The 20,572-nt window shown below is 37.5% G+C and overlaps 2 protein-coding genes across 2 annotated transcripts; both read left to right on the plus strand.

Moving 5' to 3' along the window:
* The first annotated feature begins 1,479 nt into the window (after positions 1–1,479).
* On the plus strand, positions 1,480–9,587 carry LOC110797253 (serine/threonine-protein kinase haspin homolog). Its single transcript, XM_022002342.2, has 14 exons — positions 1,480–1,826; positions 1,934–2,041; positions 2,218–2,311; positions 3,158–3,702; positions 5,993–6,116; positions 6,769–6,878; positions 7,249–7,360; positions 7,502–7,594; positions 7,670–7,731; positions 7,812–7,942; positions 8,033–8,103; positions 8,198–8,250; positions 8,667–8,733; positions 9,081–9,587. The coding sequence occupies exons 1-14, from the start codon at positions 1,645–1,647 to the stop codon at positions 9,207–9,209; spliced, it is 1,881 nt and encodes a 626-aa protein (XP_021858034.2). The 5' UTR covers positions 1,480–1,644; the 3' UTR covers positions 9,210–9,587.
* Positions 9,588–14,567: 4,980 nt separating this feature from the next.
* On the plus strand, positions 14,568–18,710 carry LOC110783535 (uncharacterized). The gene is made up of 4 exons (XM_021987883.2): positions 14,568–15,063; positions 15,287–17,396; positions 17,493–17,841; positions 18,025–18,710. The coding sequence occupies exons 2-4, from the start codon at positions 15,288–15,290 to the stop codon at positions 18,708–18,710; spliced, it is 3,144 nt and encodes a 1,047-aa protein (XP_021843575.2). The 5' UTR covers positions 14,568–15,063; position 15,287.
* The last annotated feature ends 1,862 nt before the right edge of the window (positions 18,711–20,572 follow it).

Raw genomic sequence — 20,572 nt, forward strand, 5'->3', positions numbered from 1 at the left:
TCGTAGGGTATGTTACGTTCACTTGAGTTTCATTTATTTGAGCATAACTAGCTTTATCTAAACTTTTTGTGTGTGTGTGTTAAATTACCCTTGAATAACCGTTATTTTTTCGAAATTTGTTTTATCTTATTTTTCTCGAAATAAGTGGAAATAAAGTAAACAAAATATAGTCGTCAGTGCACTGAATACCCAAGTGAATACGAATTTGCGAAGAAATCATAAATTCTTGCCCTCTTACTACAATTCCACATTGTTTAATAAGGCATCTCGATCATTTTAAGACACTTCATAGAGTTTGTAACAAACTAACAATACTTTAATTTCTTATAAACACTATTTTGATCTAGTTTGATTATCATTTTGTATGACAAAAAATCCATTTGGCTATCCAACTACATACGGAGTACTTCGCATAATTTAATCCATTTGTTCTATACTTGTTCGAATAAATCTAGATTCGAAAACATACTCTAACCTAGCTAGTTTGCTCCTATTATAGTATTCTTACAAAGTATAGCTAGGTACCAAATTATGGGACTATTGTTACTTGTTAATTAAGCATACATGTGTGCTAGTAATAATGTTCACGACTTCACGAACATGCATGGTTGATCACTTGATCACAAGCCAATATAATCCGCCACCCTAGGACTCCCTATACGCAGGTCATTTTATTGATCAAAGTTGCATATAAACAATGGTGGGGCCAAGATTTTAAAATTGGGTTGTTTTCAATTAAAGTGACGGAAAATCGACAAGAACAACAAGTTTCTATAACTTTTTTTTTAAAAAATTAGGTGTCAGTGGACCACCCATGATCCAACGTGGCTCCGCCACTGCATACAAATACAATTGAGTTTTGTACTGTTTTAGGTCGTTATTTTACGCCCATAACTGATTCCCCAAGTGTTTGAAATGTTGGCGAAGTAGTTGATGTCGGTGTTAATGTTCTGTTTTTTTTTGGGGTGTTCCACATTTTCAGTGACCTTTGTCTCAGTTAACCACTTGTAAATTATCATCTTCGATTAAAATTATTGAGATCCTTGATTGCTTGCAACTTGGAGTAGTTTGGAGTGTTATTTACTGAGGTTAAAACAAATGCCAAATTTAGTGTAGCGGTTATAATCTCCGATCGATTGATACGCAATTCGTGGACTATGGACCGTGGTGCACATAGAGCTACGTGCACCAAAAGAACATGTGTGCATAAGTAAAAGAACACGACATTACGGCAAAAGAACATGCGATATAATATTTCACTTTTTTATTATAAAAATAATTTATTATTTTACTATTTATTAAAACCTAAATAAAAAAAATACTCATGTTCTTTTCTCGTAACCAGATATTCTTTCAATTATATACTGTGTTCTTTTGGTGCACGTAGCTCTATGTGCACCATGGTCCACCTTCTAAATTGCGATTGATACGTGCTACAAAATTATTTTTCCACGAGCCATCGAAGTTGAGTTTGTAGGAACCAAAGCCCAACCAAAACCAACTCAAACATCCTCGTATAAGTTTTCCCGCCTGAAAAACCACTTCATCGTCATTTTGAATCTCTCTCTTTTATCTGACACCTACACTCACTCTTCTGGAAGTTTGAACGACTCCAGTACGAAACAATTAATTAATTTCAAATTCATGGATTCAAACCCTAGAAACGAGAGAAAATACCCAATTAACAACGATTTATGGAGTGAAATCATTGCTGAAGAACAACAAAACCCCAATCGCATCAGTAATCATCAACAACAACCTCAAACCGTCGTCACTTATCAGCGTCACAAAATCAATGAAGTTGCTGCAATCAAACCCTCGCAAAAGTGCATTTCACTTATTTCACCCCCTTCAAATTTCGCATTATTCTGCGATTTCCCCCAATGTTGATTTTTGTTTTCCCCATTTTGTTGTTGGCGTTTGATTTCATTAGGTCTAGAAGCAGTGATTCAAGGTCTGGAAGTAAAGAGACTCGAGTGAGCTTCGTGGCGAATAATATTAACTCGAAACGAGTCAGCTGGAATCGTTCTCTTTCAACCAGGTTTCTTTTTATTCCCGTTACTTTTATTCCCATTTTCAGTTTTCATGGCAATTTTATGGTACATTGTCATTTATTAATCATATTGTTGCAACAAATTATCGTTTTTATTGAGCTATGAATGATGATGAATTAGGGTTTATAACCACAGTTTTGCTACAAATTGATATTTGTTGCAGAGGGAGGGAAAGTATTGTGGTTATAGCAGGAGCGGATTGCACGGAGCAGCAACAAAGGGCACGTAGGAGGAAAAACAGACCACCTCTTCCCAAAGTATGGATTTTCATTTCTTTGTCCGGTGTCAATTAGCTTAGTTGGCTAGTGTTATGGGCTAGTGTTATGGGGGCGGTACGGTGGTATGCATAATGAGGGATTGAATTGAGTTCCATCTATGTCATTGCGCTTTGTGGCTCCCCTATTCATTAAATAAAAGTACATATGTTTTCTTTCCTATGCACTGTTACATGCTAGATTGACTAGCTTTATTTTGGATCAGTCAGTAGACATGAAATTTAGAGAGGAAATTAATTTGTGTTAGGGCATTGTTTCATAGTTCATATTACCTCTTTATATTAGGGTTTACATTTAGAGAAAAAGAGGTCAATTGTTGGGTAATTGGGGAAAATCTAATTTGCAACTTGATGTTCTTTTGGTGTTGAAATGGTAGTCTAAGAACTTACGGAGTGTTATACTTTGCATGTCTTTATGATTTTGGTTTTATCAGTATGCATTATAACATCATCCCATCTCTTAGTAATGTAAGAATATAGCATGATATTACTACAAGATTAGTTAGACCATTCCTACAATTCTCCCCTTGTTAAATTTATGTAGGGTGGGTTGTCTCGGAAAGTTTATAATCTTAATATGTAGCCGTTTTAGAAAAGGTGACAACTTTTTACAAATATCCCATCTCTGTACAAGGTGACTATTGTTTCTTGAAAAAGGGAGTACTGGAGTAGTAGATTCAAATTCTTGTACCAATGACATAATTTAAACTATTATACTGCAAGTTCTCCATCTGCTCTTTTTCTATAACACTACCTCCCTCGAGCAAAACAAGAGGATACATAATAAGCCCTTTTGTAATGTTGGGGTATTTTTTTTCTTGCCATTTAGGGAAAAGTTACTCAGCCTCTGAACTTTGAGAAAGAGCGAGCATACTTCCAAGAAGTCGATGCAGATGAGTTGTTGGAAGAAAGTCCTTCACCTAAAAAATCTGCTTGGGTTATGGGAATTCAACCGGAAAATATAGGAGTACCTCCACTCTGCACAAGACTGGAGAAGTGGCTACATGCTAAGAGGCAGCATGTAATTCCTTCCAGCACGCTATCCACCATATTAAGAACTCCAGATGAGGCACTGGAGCCTATTCCTTATAATAATGACGGATTTGAATCGTCTCTGAGGAGGTCAGAAGATTTTTGTCTGCGCAATTTATCCGGTTCAATCTCAATGCAAGACATGCTCACACATTTAGGGAAGACTCGCATAGATCTTGACTGCCTAGAGGACAGGGACTTCGATGACATAGAATCTGAAATCAAGAAACTTTCTTTAGCATCACGGCCTAGTTCTTTGGCTAATGAGGCATTTTTGGCAATCCTGAAGGAATGTGAACAGTCAGGCACTTCAACACTGTTTGACGTCTTCTCCAACATCTGGTCAGTATTTTGTTTATGTTTGTTGCTTTTTGTTATGTGATTTATGTAGCAAGACTTGGGTACAATCCTAGCAGCCTAGAAAAATAAAGAAACTGGACAGACAAAAATTTGTCTTGCCCACCTGCCAGGCTGTCACTGAAGTAGTTTTTACTAAGCTTACGCCTCATTTTGATAGCTGCTGCAGGATTAGCCAGTTCTTAGTTAACTTACTTCAACATTATTCTAGCTTACCTATATGCTATACATAACACATAAATGTCATTATATATTTTCCACTTAATGTCAACGAAGTTGAAGTTATGCAAGTGCTAGTGCTATAAAATATCTTTTTTTGGCAAGAACACATGGTCACTGAAAATTAAAATTATTTCCGAACCAAAGGGACATTCTTCTGATAGAAATTTGAGGACGCACGTGGAAGTTTTGATGGACCTCAATTATATAACAAAATTGCATTTTTATCATTGATTACATTATAAGAATTGTACAACAATATTTGCGAGAGCTCATGTCTCTCACTTATCTCTTTGGTAGAACCCTTGTTTCAACCCCTCACTCATATACAAGGGTTCTACCACAGAGATAAGTGAGAGACATGAGCTCTCGCAAATATTGTTGTACAATTCTTATTAATAAAGTCAATGATAAAAATGCAAGTTTGATATATTATTAAGGTCCATCAAAACTTCCGCGTGCGTTCTCAAATTTCTATCATGGTATCAGAGCCGGAAAAGTGATTACGACAAGATTGAAGACCGAAGACCCAAGACATGAAGGGTTACAAGATTTGAAGAAAATATGGAAGAGAAAGGAGGTAAGTTCTAAATCTAAAATATCTTAAAGATGATAACAAATGTGGGAAAATTAAACTAGAAGAATAAATTTATGAAGAAAAATAAAAGTTGATGATAAAAATAAGGAAGGAATGAAAAAAACTTGAAGAAGAAAATATGTTTTTGAAGAAGAAAGTATTTGAAGGATGCTAATGACAAAGGGCATTAGCAAGTAGGTTGGTGAAAAAAAAAAATCACAAAGAGAATTTTGGAGTTTGCTAATGACATGAGCATTAGCAGTGATGGGTGGTGACATGAGCACCACAACAAAAGAAAAAATTGGAGAAACAAATATTAATGGAGAAAATGTAGAAGAAAATATTTTGAAGAAAATTTTGAAATTTGCTAATGAAAAGAGCATTAGCGGGTTGATTGGTGACACGAGCACCAATAACAAAATAAAATTTTATGGAAAAATTTTAGGAGATAACTGGTGACATGTGCATCAGTGGGATAGTTGGTAACAGGAATACCAACGAAAAGATCATCAAGATTAAGAAAAGGTATCAAGCCGAGAAGATGGAGGTTGGTAACACGGGTGCCAACATTAATGGAATTCAAGTGTTTATGTCGATTGGTGGTTGGTGACAAGTGCATCAACGAGATTTTTGAAAGAGAAACATTTTGGAGTACAAGATTTTTCTAGATTAAGGGGGAGTGTTAAAATGTTAATCTAGAAAAATCTAAATCTAGAATGTACTATACAAATATCTAGTAGTAAAGTGTGTAGAAAAATCTAGATGTGTAATGAAAAATGAAGTATGATGTATCTAGAAATATCTTAGACATGTGATGTTTAATAGACAAGTGTAGAAAAATCTAGAAACTAGTATACAACAACTATAAATAGGTTGTATGTGCCTAAGTTGAGAGGCGAGCCCATCAAGAGAGCTCCCACAAAAAATATGAGTGAGGGGTAGAAACAAGCTCTCGCAAATATTGTTGTACAATTCTTATTAATAAAGTCAATGATAAAAATGCAAGTTTGATATATTATTAAGGTCCAACAAAACTTCCGCGTGCGTTCTCAAATTTCTATCATCTTCTGGTAGCAGAATTGAAAATTAACTGAAATATCAAAACGCAATTCGATAATATAGGATAGTACGGTATCTTTTTTCTTTTCATTTTTCTTCAGTTTCCTAGATGATACTGTGATAGATGTAGTACTTCTCATGCATGCATGAGTCAATTGCTCGATATATGGATATGCCCTTTGACGGGTGAACACTAACTTTAAAGACCTCATTCTTCAATATTGTTGTGTAATTCATCAGGACAACCATCTATTTATGATTCTTCTGCTGATTTGTGTTTTCCCAATCATATGTTTGAAAGGCCAAATGAAGTCTATGGAGTCGTCCACTTTTCAGCTTGTATTTTTCGTGTTTTTGCCTTGAAATCGCAAGTTTAAAATCCCTTGATATAATGACATTTAGAAATCTTTGTAACTTCAGTGACACAGAAAGTATTGTTAAGATTGGCGAAGGAACATTTGGAGAGGCTTTCATTGCTGGAAGTTCTGTTTGCAAAATTGTTCCTATTGATGGAGAGCTGCGAGTGAATGGTGAAATTCAAAAGGTACTTTTTGAAGTAATATCTCTTATCGTTACTTTGTCTTCCTTGCTCATTGAAGTAGTTCATGCATTGGTATCAGAACCTGTGAGAAGTAATAGTAGGTAAAAGTTTCCTAGGCTTGTGCTTTAGAACACTCGGATACAATCTAGGCAGTGAGACTAACTCAAACAGGTCTTCCTTGTTCTTGTTGCTAAAAGCCTAAGATACACATCAACCATGTAGAGTCCTTTGTTTCTGGACAGCGATTTTCAGTGACTTTCGGTTATTGTTGTTTTGGGGTGATAATTTTATTTCCTGGTCGTCGGAGCGTCAACATTGGTTTATCAGATTCTTTACATAATATATTGAACCTTTAATTTACTGGTTTTCTTAACATCCTCATTGGTTTATCAGATTCTCTACATAATGTAATAAACCTTTAATTTACTGTTTTCTTTTAACTTTCTCATTGGTTTATCAGATTCTCCAAAAATGTACTAAACCTTTAATTTACTTTTTTTTTTAACATCCTCATATATCTAAAGTTGACTTTGGAATTAATGTAAATACTCAGTATATTTGAAGCAGACCCCAAAACATTTTGGGACTAAGGCTTTGTTGTTGTTGTACTCAGTATATTTGAAGATTTGTATACCTGACTTTGATGTCTTTACAGAGATCTATGGAGTTGCTGGAAGAGGTGATACTGTCACGGACACTTAATCGCTTAAGAGGGGGTGAAGTTCTTCTTGACAATGCTACCACGACATTCATAGAGACAAAAGAGTATGTTCTCTGGAGTACTCACTTTCTTTGCTTGTGCTAACAATCTAGGAAATCCTGGTTGCTTATTTTCGTATGAAAAGGTCTTCTTGATTGAACTGTTGGAAAGTTGAGGAAAGATAATTTACAACAAAGAGAAACGAAAAATAAATGAAAAAAGTAGATGATCGGTAGTTTGCTATAATCTCATTACGTGGTCTACTATTCTTAATGCTTTGATATTATAATATAGTTGCTAACTTGCACTATCTCTGAATAAGCACACATGTATAAGGTTTTAATTTGTTAAAAAATACACTAGAGTTGGTGCTTTTGAGGGTTGGGATTTTTTTTAACAATCTTATTCTAGGTACTGAAATTCTTTGTTTTTCAGTATAAAGGTTTGTGAAGGTCCTTATGATCCCGTTCTGCTGAAAGCTTGGGAAACTTGGGATACAGAACATGGTTCAGAAAATGACCATCCTAAGCAATTTCCTGAAAACCAGGTTTGTATTGTATTGCAGTGCAATTTGTTGGGAAGTATATGCATTATGTTAAATAAGGTTGTTTATTCACTAATTCTCCTGGCATTGCTGAGTTTCATGTTTTTACACTGACTCGATCAATAAGTTGTTTGCACTTTGCAGTGTTATGTCGTTTCAGTCCTTGAGAATGGTGGTACGGATCTTGAAAGTTTTGTCCTCTCAGACTTTAATGAGGCACAGAGTTTGTTAGTTCAGGTATTCACAAGAAATTTGCAGGTTGTGTTAATTCTTTGATTAAAATACATCAACACTGTGTACTGTGAACTGCAGGTAACAGCTGCCCTGGCTGTTGCTGAAGCTGCTTTTGAATTTGAGCACCGTGATTTGCACTGGTAAGCTGTTAATAGCCACTTACATGTCAAAGTCTTCCAGTATATTGTTCTGCTCAAGTCAAAGTATTTTTTCTTCCTAGGGGAAACATTCTTTTAAGCAGAAGAGAAACTACTGCTCTGCAGTTTACTCTTGAAGGAAGGACGGCATCCATTAAAACTCATGGACTCCTGGTTTCCATAATAGATTTTACTCTGTCAAGGATCAATACAGGTAAATGTCAACGACTCTATGTACTCAAATCATTTGCTGTTTTTCTTCGTCATATTGATTTATTGATGTAATGATGTGCAATATATACAGGCAACACAATTCTCTATTTGAACTTATCCTCGGATCCCGAGCTTTTCGAAGGTCCCAAAGGAGATAAGCAAGTAATAAAAATATTCACAATCTCGTTCTTCCATTTGTATTTTCTCCTTTAATCTTTTTAATGAATTTGTTATTGAAATCTCAATCTTCTTGCAGTCAGAAACATATCGGAAGATGAGGGAGGTCACAGATGATTGCTGGGATGGAAGGTATGTTTCAGTCTGATGATGGAATCATGTGTTTTCATTTATTTTTATTTGTTTATTTTGAAGGGAGACAACATCTAAATTTTAATTAAAAATGCATAATGTAAAGCATGGTTAGCTTTTACTTATTTCTTCTGCCCAATGTTTATTTGAACTCTTGCATTGATAAATAAGAGTAGTTGTAATGTTGTATCCATTTCAATCAAGTGATGAAGCCGTGGCTCCAGGATACAAGCGTCACGTAGTTGGTTTATGAAGTCTGTCTTTCTGTGAACACTGAACAGGCATTCTAATCTTATGATTGTCTATTGTGCTGGTCCGCAATCACTCTATTATTTTCAAATCAAAAGATCAATGACTATTTCTTTTCTATTGAAACTTCATTAAATGCTGAATTTGCTTGAAATTTCTGTTGGCAGTTACCCAAAAACAAATGTGTTATGGTTGCAATATCTGGTGGATATCTTGTTGCTGAAGAAATCATTTGTAAGTACTGCATCTACATTGTTAAATTATCTAGTACATCAACAAATTCCAACCATTTTGCTCGAGTATAGGGCTAGAATAGATGAATAGGTTAAACTGAACTGATCTCAGTCTTAAGTAAATGGATTATAATTGCCTTTGACCAATTTGCTGTTATTTTAACTTTGTTTTGTCCAAATACCTTGGAATGTCTGTATGTCATGTTAAAATGGAGTGGAAAAACTAGTTATGTAGTTGAGCTATTTAGAATGAAGTGCACTTCTAGTCTTTAATTGTTCATCATAGTCTGATTTTCGAAATTGGAGACTAGATCTCTCATATGGAGTCATGTCTAAATTTGTTACCAGAAACGTTCTGGAAAGGATGAAAGAGAGTTACGGTCCTTGAAGAAGCGAATGAGCAGTTATGATTCTTCAAAGGAAACGCTATCAGATCCTTTCTTCAGTAACATGCTCGTTGATTATGCTGTTGCTTGAGGAAGCTTGAAGCAAAACCCTGATGACAGATGCAGTACCAATGCTTGAGGCTTTTTTGCCATGACAGCTTTTTAAGTAGTATCAAGTCATTAGTTCTTTTTTGTATCAACTCATTAAGTAGTTTTTTTTTGGGTACACAGAGGTTTAGGGTATGACACTTCTCACCTCTTAGTGAGAACCCTGTAATGGCTGTAAATGTTTCACCTGCTGTCAAGTTTGTACATGCATGTATGTATATTTATGTTTACATAGTCGCCCACTAGGATAGTTTGTAAGTTATCTGACTGAATTTATCTGAACTTATCTGAACTTATCTGAACTGAATTTCACCTTTTTGTATGAACAAAGGGAAAATGTTTTGATTTGCCACTCAGAAAAGATCCACTTTCCCTCAGCCTGCCAGAAATGGCTGCAACTGTGGCGACTGTCATCTGTGGTGGGTGTTTCTTGCTTTTTTATTTTATTTTTTAGCGTTTTTGAATATTTGGTTCGCATTTTCTGATCTAACTTTGTTGCTTTTGGCACTCCCACTAAGTTTATACGCGCAGAAAATATGATGCAAAGCTACAAACAGTACGCATAATACGCGTGCTCAATGGTTCATGCTTTAGAGCTCTTTGGTGCATGAAATTGAGACGAACAACCAATATTATGGATATTGGTATCAATTGTATGGGACTTTTTACCGACTACCAAGCGGACTATATCGAGTTTATCTTCTCTATTGCGCGTGTAACGTTTTCGGATCCAATTCATTTTGTTAACTTGGTTATCAAATTATCCAAATTAAAAGAACTTAAACCCGCATATAGTCACCATCATCCATATTGGATTGCGGGTCAAAGGAAGAGACATGGATAAGTTTGAGGAATACTTTTTTTTTGGTAGAAAGTTTGGAGAATACTTTTGAATTCATGACATTGAACATGTATGCCAATGCCTAAAGTTTTTCCTTTTCATTCCCTGCCTTCCCCCACACAGTCATCCACCCAGCCAAACATAAAAAAACAAGGGCTTTAGATTTTACACCTTTGTTGTAGAATTTTTACTTAAAGATGTCACTGTGACCGGCCGACTCCAAGCACGACCCTGCCTAGACGAAAAAAAGCACAACCCGACACAAACAAAAAGTCGTGGGCCGTGGAGGGGTGGACTGGTCTGGGCCACATTTTTGGAAAAAACACGACAAGGTATGACATGATACAACCTGGCTCGACAAAACACGTCGAATTAAGTGAAAATAAGTTTAGTCATGACGGCTCTGGCCCTATTCAGCAGGAGGGCTTGGGTTGTTCCCTGGACATGTTTTTTATATTCTTTGCACGACCTAGTCCGACACGTTACAAGTGGTCTTGATGTGCCTATTTAGGCGTTCCTTGGGTTCTAGCTCGGTCCCAATTGAATCCGCAGGCCCAATACAGTGAATACACGTGGATTCGGCACGAAACACAGCCAGACACGACATACAACCATCTTAAGTTTTACTAGACCTACTTTCGCTAGCTAAAAGGTTGAGAGTTCGTATCTTATCTATCTTTTACGTCCTGACGCCCCCTTCAAATCCCAAAAAAAGGACTAATATAGATAATATTAATTTGTTGGAGATTGATATTCAAAAAGTTGAATGGTTACACCTCATATATGATGCCAGAAGCACATTTTTCTGAAAAAGATATAATAAAGCAAGATAATAAAATCCTGATGATCGAGCCAACTTGTGAGGAAAAAGAAGATGATGAGACTAAGAAGTAATCTAAGTAGCACATGCACTAAGACTAAGCTAAGAAACCAAGATTCTAGCGCCCAGAATAGGATTAGTGGGTTATTATCTGTTAATCACTTCCTTAATCCTTTTGTTAAGGTCTGATTCTGACGTAAAGAACTAAAGACCCCCTTTGTTTTGGGTCTAAATTATTTATTATTGTTATCTAAAATTAATTAATTACACTAAATGTGATCTGAATGCCTGTTTAAGTTAAGCCATCTTTTGGCCTTGCTTTCTGGCTTTGTAGAAGCCTTTTTGACAATTAAATTAAAGTTAAGATTTTTCTTAAACAAAAGTTTATCTCAAATGGGGATTGGCGCCCAAATTTGCGCATTTTAGATGCTGGACAAGAGTGCACACTGTACATTAATTATGGTGTACCCAAAAAATACAAGTGTTGTGAAAAAAAAACATGAGTTATGTTATTTATTTACAAGTATTAAATGAAAAAACAAAAGAACTCTTCTCATGTTCTTTTATTATAATATCATGTTTTTTTAGAAGAGATTGGTTTTGACATTGCTCTTTGCGAGTAGAGCACATTTTATAGTAGGAAGGCTAAGCCAGAATTAATTCTCGTTCTTTTACCTATGTACTACATATGTTCTTTGGGGGCATTATGCGCGTTGTCATCCATGTGTATAGTCCACAAATTGCCTAATTCGCACAAGAAGGGCTATCAAATAAAGAAAACTATTTGGTTCAACTTAATTTACTGAAATTAATATATTTGAATTGAACCTAAACTTATTTTTGCTGAAAAATTTTACTCTGTATTTGTGTGCATATAATTGCCAAAAAAAACTTATTTTTACTGAACTGAATTGAACTTATCCAACTTATATGAAGATATTTTTGCTGAAATAAGTCAAATTAAGTTGAAACAAACCAACCCTAATAAAAACTTTGGCTAAAATTTGCTTTTTTTTTGTTTAATTGAATTAATTGGTGCATGGAGTAGTCCAACTTTAAGCAAAGATTTGTACACATGCATGGTTTTGTTATACACAATGATTCATCCTATTCCTTTCTTATCAAGTTATCTTCAGTTGGTGACGTTGGTTTTGCACTATGAGCACATAGTGATGTTTGTTTTATCAAATGTTCCTTAGATAAACATATCCTTAATCTCTCTTTGCGGCCGTTTTCTTTATGTTTTTTCTACATTCTACTATGTAGTTAGGTAGTCTTAGACAGAGAGTTTATCACTATTATATTTTTAGAGTGGGACCATTATTATAACAAATAAGATCAAAGAGGGCAATCAAAATATTTCGTCCTCTTTGTTAGTTATATTGAAGGGTAATTAAATAATTCTGCCCTCTTTATGAAAATGGAATATTAAAGAAGGCAATTAAGTAATTTCGCCCTGTTTGCTCATATCAACAAAGACAATACAATGTCGTCCTGTTTGATTTGTTCTACTAGGACGATTTTATTATCGCCTTTCTTTTGACGATAAAATCGCCCTCCTTACTTCTGATTCTTGTAGTGCTACTCCACTCAGAGGTCCACTCGAAAATATAATAGCGATAAACTCTTTGTCTAACGCTACCAATCCACTCATAACTCACCCCAAGTCCGAATTAGCCCTAAGGGTGAACCGGGTGGTACACCATGAAGAAAAAAAAATTAGAGTAGACCGGCACATGTGGTACACGTACCACATACTACTCCCTCCGTATTTTTTTAAGAGATACACTTGGCCGGGCACGGGTATTAAGAAAACGGTTTTTTCATGAAATGCCCCTGAGGTTTGCAAAAACGCACCAAATACCCTCGCGTCTTTTGAATCACATAATATACCCCTATTTTTGCCTAAGTTTGCACCAAATACCCCTAATCCGACCTTCCGTTAGTCTTCCGTTAAGTCATGTTTATAATTCACAGAATGCCCCTATTTATAAACTTATTGCACAATATAGACCTATTGCAGAATTTGATTCTAATGAAGCTATAAGGGCGTGGGGCTTATCATCTTTATGTAAGCAAACTACCAATCACCCCTCTTATACGAATTAGTTAAAATCGGTAAAACTATACGCACTACCAAACCGTAATCAACAAATTTGGTCATCATAAATGGTGAAGATAATCTCTCAGTACAAATTGTATCAAGATGACATTCTCAAATTAAGAAAAAACAAAAATTCAGCTTCATTGGTAATTCAAATAATCTTCTACAGCAAAATACATTTTATTTTCTCAGTAACTAATCCTCTCAGTACGTAACTAATCTATGTTTCCCACTAATTGTAGCCTTTACTTGTATTATTTCTCAACTGAGGATCCTATGCCTTATTTTTGGTTCCAGCAGCAGTAGAAGGTCAAGCTCGATTGTTGACCTGGGGCTCAGCAGGGTCTTCCACAAGCCCCCGAAGTCATATTTTTCCTAGCATTTTCAAAGCTCTGGGTATAAACACCTTCACCTCCATTCTCCCAACCACCAAACGGTGGCACCTTTGCCCATGCCTCTTTGGCAAACCACCACCACCTTCACCTCCTCCGACTCTGTAATAATCAAAGAAATTTGAAATGCTCAAACAACAAATCCAATAAGAAATTGATTGAGTTGAATTATACCGTTAGCATAGTTCATCTATTAACAAAACAACAATAACCTCTTTCCACAATTTGTTCACCTAATTTTGGAAGTTTGAAGTAAAATTAACAGCCTAAAATGAAGAAATTCATCTATTAACAAAACAACAACACAACCTCTTTAAATTAATATCAAGAGAGAGGGAGAGAGAGAAGAATAGAGTGTGGTACCTCAGGGCTAGCAACGAGCAGCAGATAACAACCACAACAAGAGTACTCCAATTTCCAACAAGGAAAGACAACAACAGCCCCAGCAACCTCAAAGACGAGGACGGTGGAGGCGAGCCCAAAAACCGAGCAAGAGGCGGTGACACAACCCTCTCGCCGGTGGTGAGTGAGAAATTAGAGAAAAAGAAGAAATTAGACAAAATAAATTTGGGTTTTTGAGATTTCCATCAAAATCAATTCACTCAATTAAAAAGGAAAATTTTAGAAAGATCGCCATATAGGATGAAGTGCAACTGGACAACCGATAGAGGCACGACCACCATTGACGGCGGTGGACGGGGAAGGAGAGATAATGAGCAACAATCTTACACCAACAACACTAAATTCAGTAACACTTAATCGATTGGGGATGGGAGATGACGGTGGCGACCGGGTCACCGATGCCATCGACGGTGCAATTGAGGAAGTCGAACCCTAGGCCAGCGTTAGCGACGGTAGCGGGGGCGAAGGTGGTGACAACGGTGATGAGTGGTGTTGGTTCATTGGGTGGGTTGTGTGGGAGGAGAGAGAAAGTTTGGGTGGGTTAAGTGGAATGAATGGGGATTTAAGCTAAGGATCGCGCCAAATAACACACAAGGGCAAAAATGTAAACTCCTGCTAACGGCAGACTAACGCCGTTAACTCAAAAGTGCATCTCATGAACAGAACGTAAAAATAGGGGTATATTATGTGATTCAAAAGACGCGAGGGTATTTGGTGCGTTTTTGCAAACCTCGAGGGCATTTCATGAAAAAACCGTTAAGAAAAATAATTGAATGAAATAAAATACGGATTTTTCACCAAATGCCCCTGAGGTTTACTTTAATGCACCAAATACCCCTAAACTTTCCAAAATGCACCAAACACCCCTGACGTATGCAATAATATCATTAAATGCCCTTTTGTCTGACGGACGTTAACCCTCCGTTACCATGTTTTTACCTTGTTGCCCTTACTTGTCCTTTCTGGCGCCATATCAAAAAAGAAAAAAAAAAAAAAAAAAAAATTCAAAACCTAACTTCCCAACTTCTTCCTCGACATTTCTCTCTGTTCTCTTACACCATTAGAGAGCACTTGAGTACCAAACCAAAGAGAGAGAAAGATCGAAATTCGCTGGGATTTGTGTAAAACAACTCGCAATAGTTAGTCGAAGTAAATCCCCACGAAAAGATCGACAATTTGGTCCAAAAATCTGCAGTTTTCGCGAGTCCTACAAAAGTGGGTGCAAGGAGAGCAAAGGACTGGAATTTGTGGCTTCAACTTCATCAAAATTGTGTCAAGGTTAGTTCACTCAATTCGTTTCTTGTTCTTGGTGCTATTTTTTGCGAATTTTGCTTTGATTAGGGTTAGGGTTTTGCTAAAATCGTGATTTTTCCATGAGATGGGTTAACTTGAATTTTTGGGTGTTAATGGTAAAACATAGTGTCTGGTTGTGCTTTGTTGTTTTGCCTAATGATTTAGTTCATTAATTTGAATTTTTGTGTTGTGTTTATTGTTTGTATAGGATGGTCGCAATTTGGTTGTTATGTCATTATAATGATCGGAATTTTGATGTGAAGGTACAAGATACTGATGAAACGAACTACATGGATTTGGTTGATGACTTGTTTGATGATTCTATTAAGCAAGATGTTCTGATTCCCGATTTATTTAGATTGTTTTATGTTAATCCTAGTACGAATAAAAGAGTAGAATTGTTGAATGATGTTGGTTTGATGGGCATGTGGGGTTTATTTAAGCGCACAGATACTGTGGAAATATGGATAGAGAAGGCAAATGAGAAGGAAACTTCAATCCAATTTAGGACTGCAGTTAAGAAAAGGAAGGATAGGAAGGAAAGGAAGGCTGCAGAACTTAGAAGGAAAGCTGAGGAGTTTGAGAGGGAGAGGGAAGAGGAAAGGAGAAGGTTAGAAAGGGAGGCTGAGATTCAAAGGGATTTGGAGGAGCAATTGGCAAACACAGTGGCAGTTGAGGTGCCTGTGTATGATGTTGAGGATTTAAGCGTAGAGTACGTACGTGTTTACAGCTCACAACATGCTGACTGCTTTTCCCCGGGAGGTTCCCAACCACCAAATACACAAAAAGAGCCTTCACCACCACCAAGAGAGCCCTCACCACCACCAAATGTTCCATCACCACCAAGAGAGCCCTCACCACCACCAAATAATCCATCACCACCACCAAGAAGTCCCTCACCACCACCAAATAATCCATCACCACCACCAAGAAGTCCCTCACCACCACCAACCTCACCACAGACACAACCACAGCAACAACAACAACAGAAAGAACATCAGCAACAACCACAAACAGAACATCAACAACAACAACAAACAGAACAACAGCAACACCAACCCACAGAACAGCAGCAACAACATCAAACAGAACACCAGCCAGATCAGACACCCCCTCCTAACAGGGCTGAGTTAAACAAAGGGAGGGGTTTCAGAATTTCCAGAAGTCATGCTAAGAAGACGGGTGAGTTTGTTCCTAAGAAGAGGGGGGGAAGGCCTGCTGGTTCAAGGGTGAGGAAACCCACTGCATACAATGTGGAGGAAGAGGAGCAATGGGATGATGAGAGTGATGATGAAAATTTTGAGGAGAGTGAGAGTGATAGTGAAACTGGTTTCAACTCCGACGATTTCATTGACGAAGAAATTGAAGAAGATGAAGAACAAGATGTTCTTAAGGAGGTAATTTCTGAGAGAAGTTTTGAGGATCATTTAGATGGGAGTAATAAGCTGGATAATTTGTATGCAAATGGGAAAGTTGTGGGAAGCATGCCATGGGGGACTATCAAGTTGCAACCATGGATGATATTCCAAAGCAAGACACACTTCATGGAGGTCTTCAGAGACTTCTGTATTCAAGAGGGATTTGCTGTGAGTGTTGAAAAGGCTGATACAACCAGATTCACTGCAATGTGTCTGGTTGAGTCATGCAATTGGAGGATCCATGCCTGTGTGTTGTTGGATGGGGTCAGTTGGGCCATTAAAACTCTTGTCAGTGAGCACAAGTCTTGTGGGAGACTTGAGGAGAATCCCATGGTGACATCTCAGTGGCTATGCACCAAACTACTTCCTGACATTGAAGCAAATCCAGAAATCCCAATTAAGACACTTCAAAGAAAGGCATTGGGGATTTATAGGGTACAAGTGAAACAGAGGTTGATGTACAAGGTGAGAAGCCTCGGGAGGCAGCAAATTTATGGAGGTTTTGATGAGTCATATGCCCTTTTACCATCCTATGCTGAAATGATCAAATCTACCAATCCTGGGAGTTATGCCTTGGTCACTTGGACTGCAGATTCTGGTAACGTGACACCCCGTTTCAAGGCTTGCTTTTTCTCCTTTGCTGCACAAGTTAGGGGTTTCTTAAGAGGTTGTAGGCCTATCATAGGCATTGATGGTGCACATTTGAGTGGATACTATAAGGGAATTCTCCTCACTGCAGTTGCTATCGATGGGAATAATGAGATTTTTCCATTAGCCTATAGCATTGTGAGTACGGAGAGTATGGACACATGGTCCTATTTTTTCAGAAGTTTGAAGGCTTTGTTTGTTCAACATGGGTGCCAGAGGGATGACTGGACTTTTATTAGTGACAGAATGAGGGTAATTACTCCTCCCTTTCTTGGTTTTTATTATTTGTAGTATTGTTTATATTTTTTCAGTTTTCTGGTTATTGAAACTTGGAATTGTGTTATGCAGGGAGTAGAATCTGCTTTGTATGATGTTTTCCCCAAAGCAGTCAGGAGGGTCTGTGCTCAGCATCTGTATACCAACTGCAGACAAGCTGGATACAGTGGCACAGCCTTCCATGACTTGTTCTGGGTTGCTGCTGATGCATACAATCCATATATCTTCAACAAAGCCATGGAAAAGATTGGCAAACTCATCCCAGAAGCAGTGGGATATCTTGACAAAGTGCCTGAACAGTGGTCCAGACACAAGTTTGATGTTGGGGTCACTTGTGATCACAACACCACCAACTTTGTGGAATCCTTCAACGCGTGTACCAAACCCTTTAGGGATCTTCCTGTTTTGTCACTTCTTGAAGGTAATCCTTTACATTTTATCCTATTTTTGTGTCATTGGAACTTATTTATTTAGGTTTGTATTCAAGTGTCCGAGTCGGGTTTGTGTTCAAGTGTCCGAGTCGGGTATGTGTTCAAGTTTCCGAGTCGGGTATTTATTTTGCATTAAAATGTGTGATGCCAATTATTGTATTCTGTTATGTTAGAAATAAGGTCTTGGTGCATGACGAAGATCGGGGCCAGATTTGATAAAGCTGTTGACATTGGACCCGATCAATTGAAGCCATATGCTACTAAGGAGCTTGAAGAGTGGAGTGCTGACTCGAGGTTCTGTTATGCAACTAATGCTGGGGGGGGTGAATTTGAGGTTTTAGATGGTCATGTGAAGTTCCCTATTAGGCTTGCTGCTAGAGTTTGTGGTTGTGGGAAATGGCAAGGGTGTGGTATACCTTGCAAGCATGCTATTAGGGTAATATACCATCAAAGACTCAATCCTACAGATTTTGTTTCTCCTTACTTCAAAGGGGCAGCCTATAAGCTCACATACTCAGAGCATATTCACCCCATGCCTGACTCAACACAGTGGCCTACATTTGAGCTACCTAGGATTCTTCCCCCACTAATGAGAAGGGCAGCTGGCAGACCAGCCAAGCAGAGAAGAAGAGGTGCTCATGAGAAGAAGAGGGGGAAAAGAAACACCACTGTCAAGTGTGGGAAATGCAAGCAAATTGGGCATAACTCAAGAACCTGTAAAGGAGGTTCCACTGCAAAACAGAGGAAAGAATCTGCTGCAGCTGCTGCTGGTTCTGCTGGTGCATCAACATCTGGTGCTAGGAAGAGGAAGGATCCAACATCTAATGCATCGAGCAGCAAGAAGTCCAAAGCTGCATAACTAGAAGTAAGCTTAGGATTCAGTTTAGTATTTCTGTTTTAAAGCTTAGGTTTATTTTGAAAAACAACTTAGGTTGTGGCACATTTTGGCATTTTTTTGTAAAGCTACCCACAACTTGATGTTCGGTTTATTTTGGAAACAAACTATTCCAGTTACGAGTTCAAAGACTTGCATATTATTGATAAATGAAATTCATGTGCTCGTGCCATTACAACCATCATTGTTTGTCTTGATTACTTCTTTACTACAAACATTAGACACAAAAACATTACAATTCCTATTTTAATTGCTGCAGCTTGGAATTTTTTGAGCTCTTTCACTCTTTTCTTCAGTTTCTTCAGTTCGTCACTTATATTGTCGTTGTCTTCCGATGTTCCCTCATACTCTATATTGCTCTGTTGCTGTTGCTGTTGTTGATTTTGGTGTAGAACACTTCCTTTGCACCACATAAAATGGTTACAAGGATCACACTTGTAATATAGCCTCTGTGGATTTTTGGATGTCTCGGAGCTTTTTATTGCACATTTTTTGGAACAAATAGGACAACATTTGTTTGGAACAAGTATGTATGGAAACAGATTGGATGATGATGTATTGGAACAAGAACTCATGCTGTGTTGTTGTTCTTGCTGCTCTGTTGTTGCTGCTTCTGTTGTTGATGCTTCTGTTGTTGCTGCTTCTGTTGTTTGTTATTGTTGTTGTTGTGTTGTGTTGTTCTTGCTGCTGGTGTTGTCTATTCTTGTTGTTGCTGTGTTGTTCTTGCTGCTGGTGTTGTGCTGTGTAGAAGTCCTTGCTGCTGCTGCTATTGGTGTTTGTTCTTGTTGCTCTGCTGTCTTGTTATTCTTGCTGTTGCTGCTGCTGCTGTTGTTGTTTGTTCTTGCTGTTGCTGCTGCTGGTGTTGCAGGGTTCTGCTTGTTGTTGGTGCTCCTGTTGCAGTGTTGTGGTTGTGCAGGTGGGGGTTTGGGGTGGACTGTTTGTGCAGTTGGGGGGGATTGGGGTTTAGGGCAGTGTGGTGTTGTTGTTGGGTATGGTATATATAAGGGAAATTAGTGTATGGGTGACTGCAACGGCTATATTATTCAAATTCAACGGCTAGTTTTTGGAAAAAAAATTACCAAACCTCAGGGGTATTTGGTGCTTTTTACCAAACCTCAGGGGTATTCGGTGCATTATGTTTTAACGAACTAACTGCCTAACGGAGGGTTAACGTCCGTCAGACAAAAGGGCATTTAATGATATTATTGCATACGTCAGGGGTGTTTGGTGCATTTTGGAAAGTTTAGGGGTATTTGGTGCATTAAAGTAAACCTCAGGGGCATTTGGTGAAAAATCCGAATAAAATAATAAAGCAAGTGGGGTTGGATAGATATTTTAATAATTAAATAAGTGGGGACCATGTCATTTTGGTGGGTGGAGGGTGGGGTGGGTTTATGAAAATATTTGTTTAATAGGATGGTGGGTGATAGGGTATATTAGATGTATTATTTAATTAGATGGTGGGGTTGATAAGTTACTAAAAATGGCAAGTGTATCTCTTAAATAAATACGGCCGGAAAAGGCAAGTGTATCTCTTAAAAAAATACAGAGGGAGTAATACGTATGTAAAGCACACGTAGTAGAACGTCAAGGGTGCAATATACGGTTGAATTTTTAATATAATTTTTTTTGTAACGAACAAGATTAAGCTTTGTTCACTTTACCTTATTCGAATTGTTTTGTTACTCAATTTTCTTAAAACCTGACCAGATAATAAAAATTCAGATCTGACCAGACCAGGAAAAAAGACCAAAAAGAGCACCATACTAGATTAGACAAGAAAAAAAAAATCAGATCATAACAGACTAAAAACTAGAAAAACAGAT

This window comes from Spinacia oleracea, chromosome 4 (genome assembly GCF_020520425.1).
Source record: "Spinacia oleracea cultivar Varoflay chromosome 4, BTI_SOV_V1, whole genome shotgun sequence".
NCBI classification, from domain to species: Eukaryota; Viridiplantae; Streptophyta; class Magnoliopsida; order Caryophyllales; family Amaranthaceae; genus Spinacia; species Spinacia oleracea.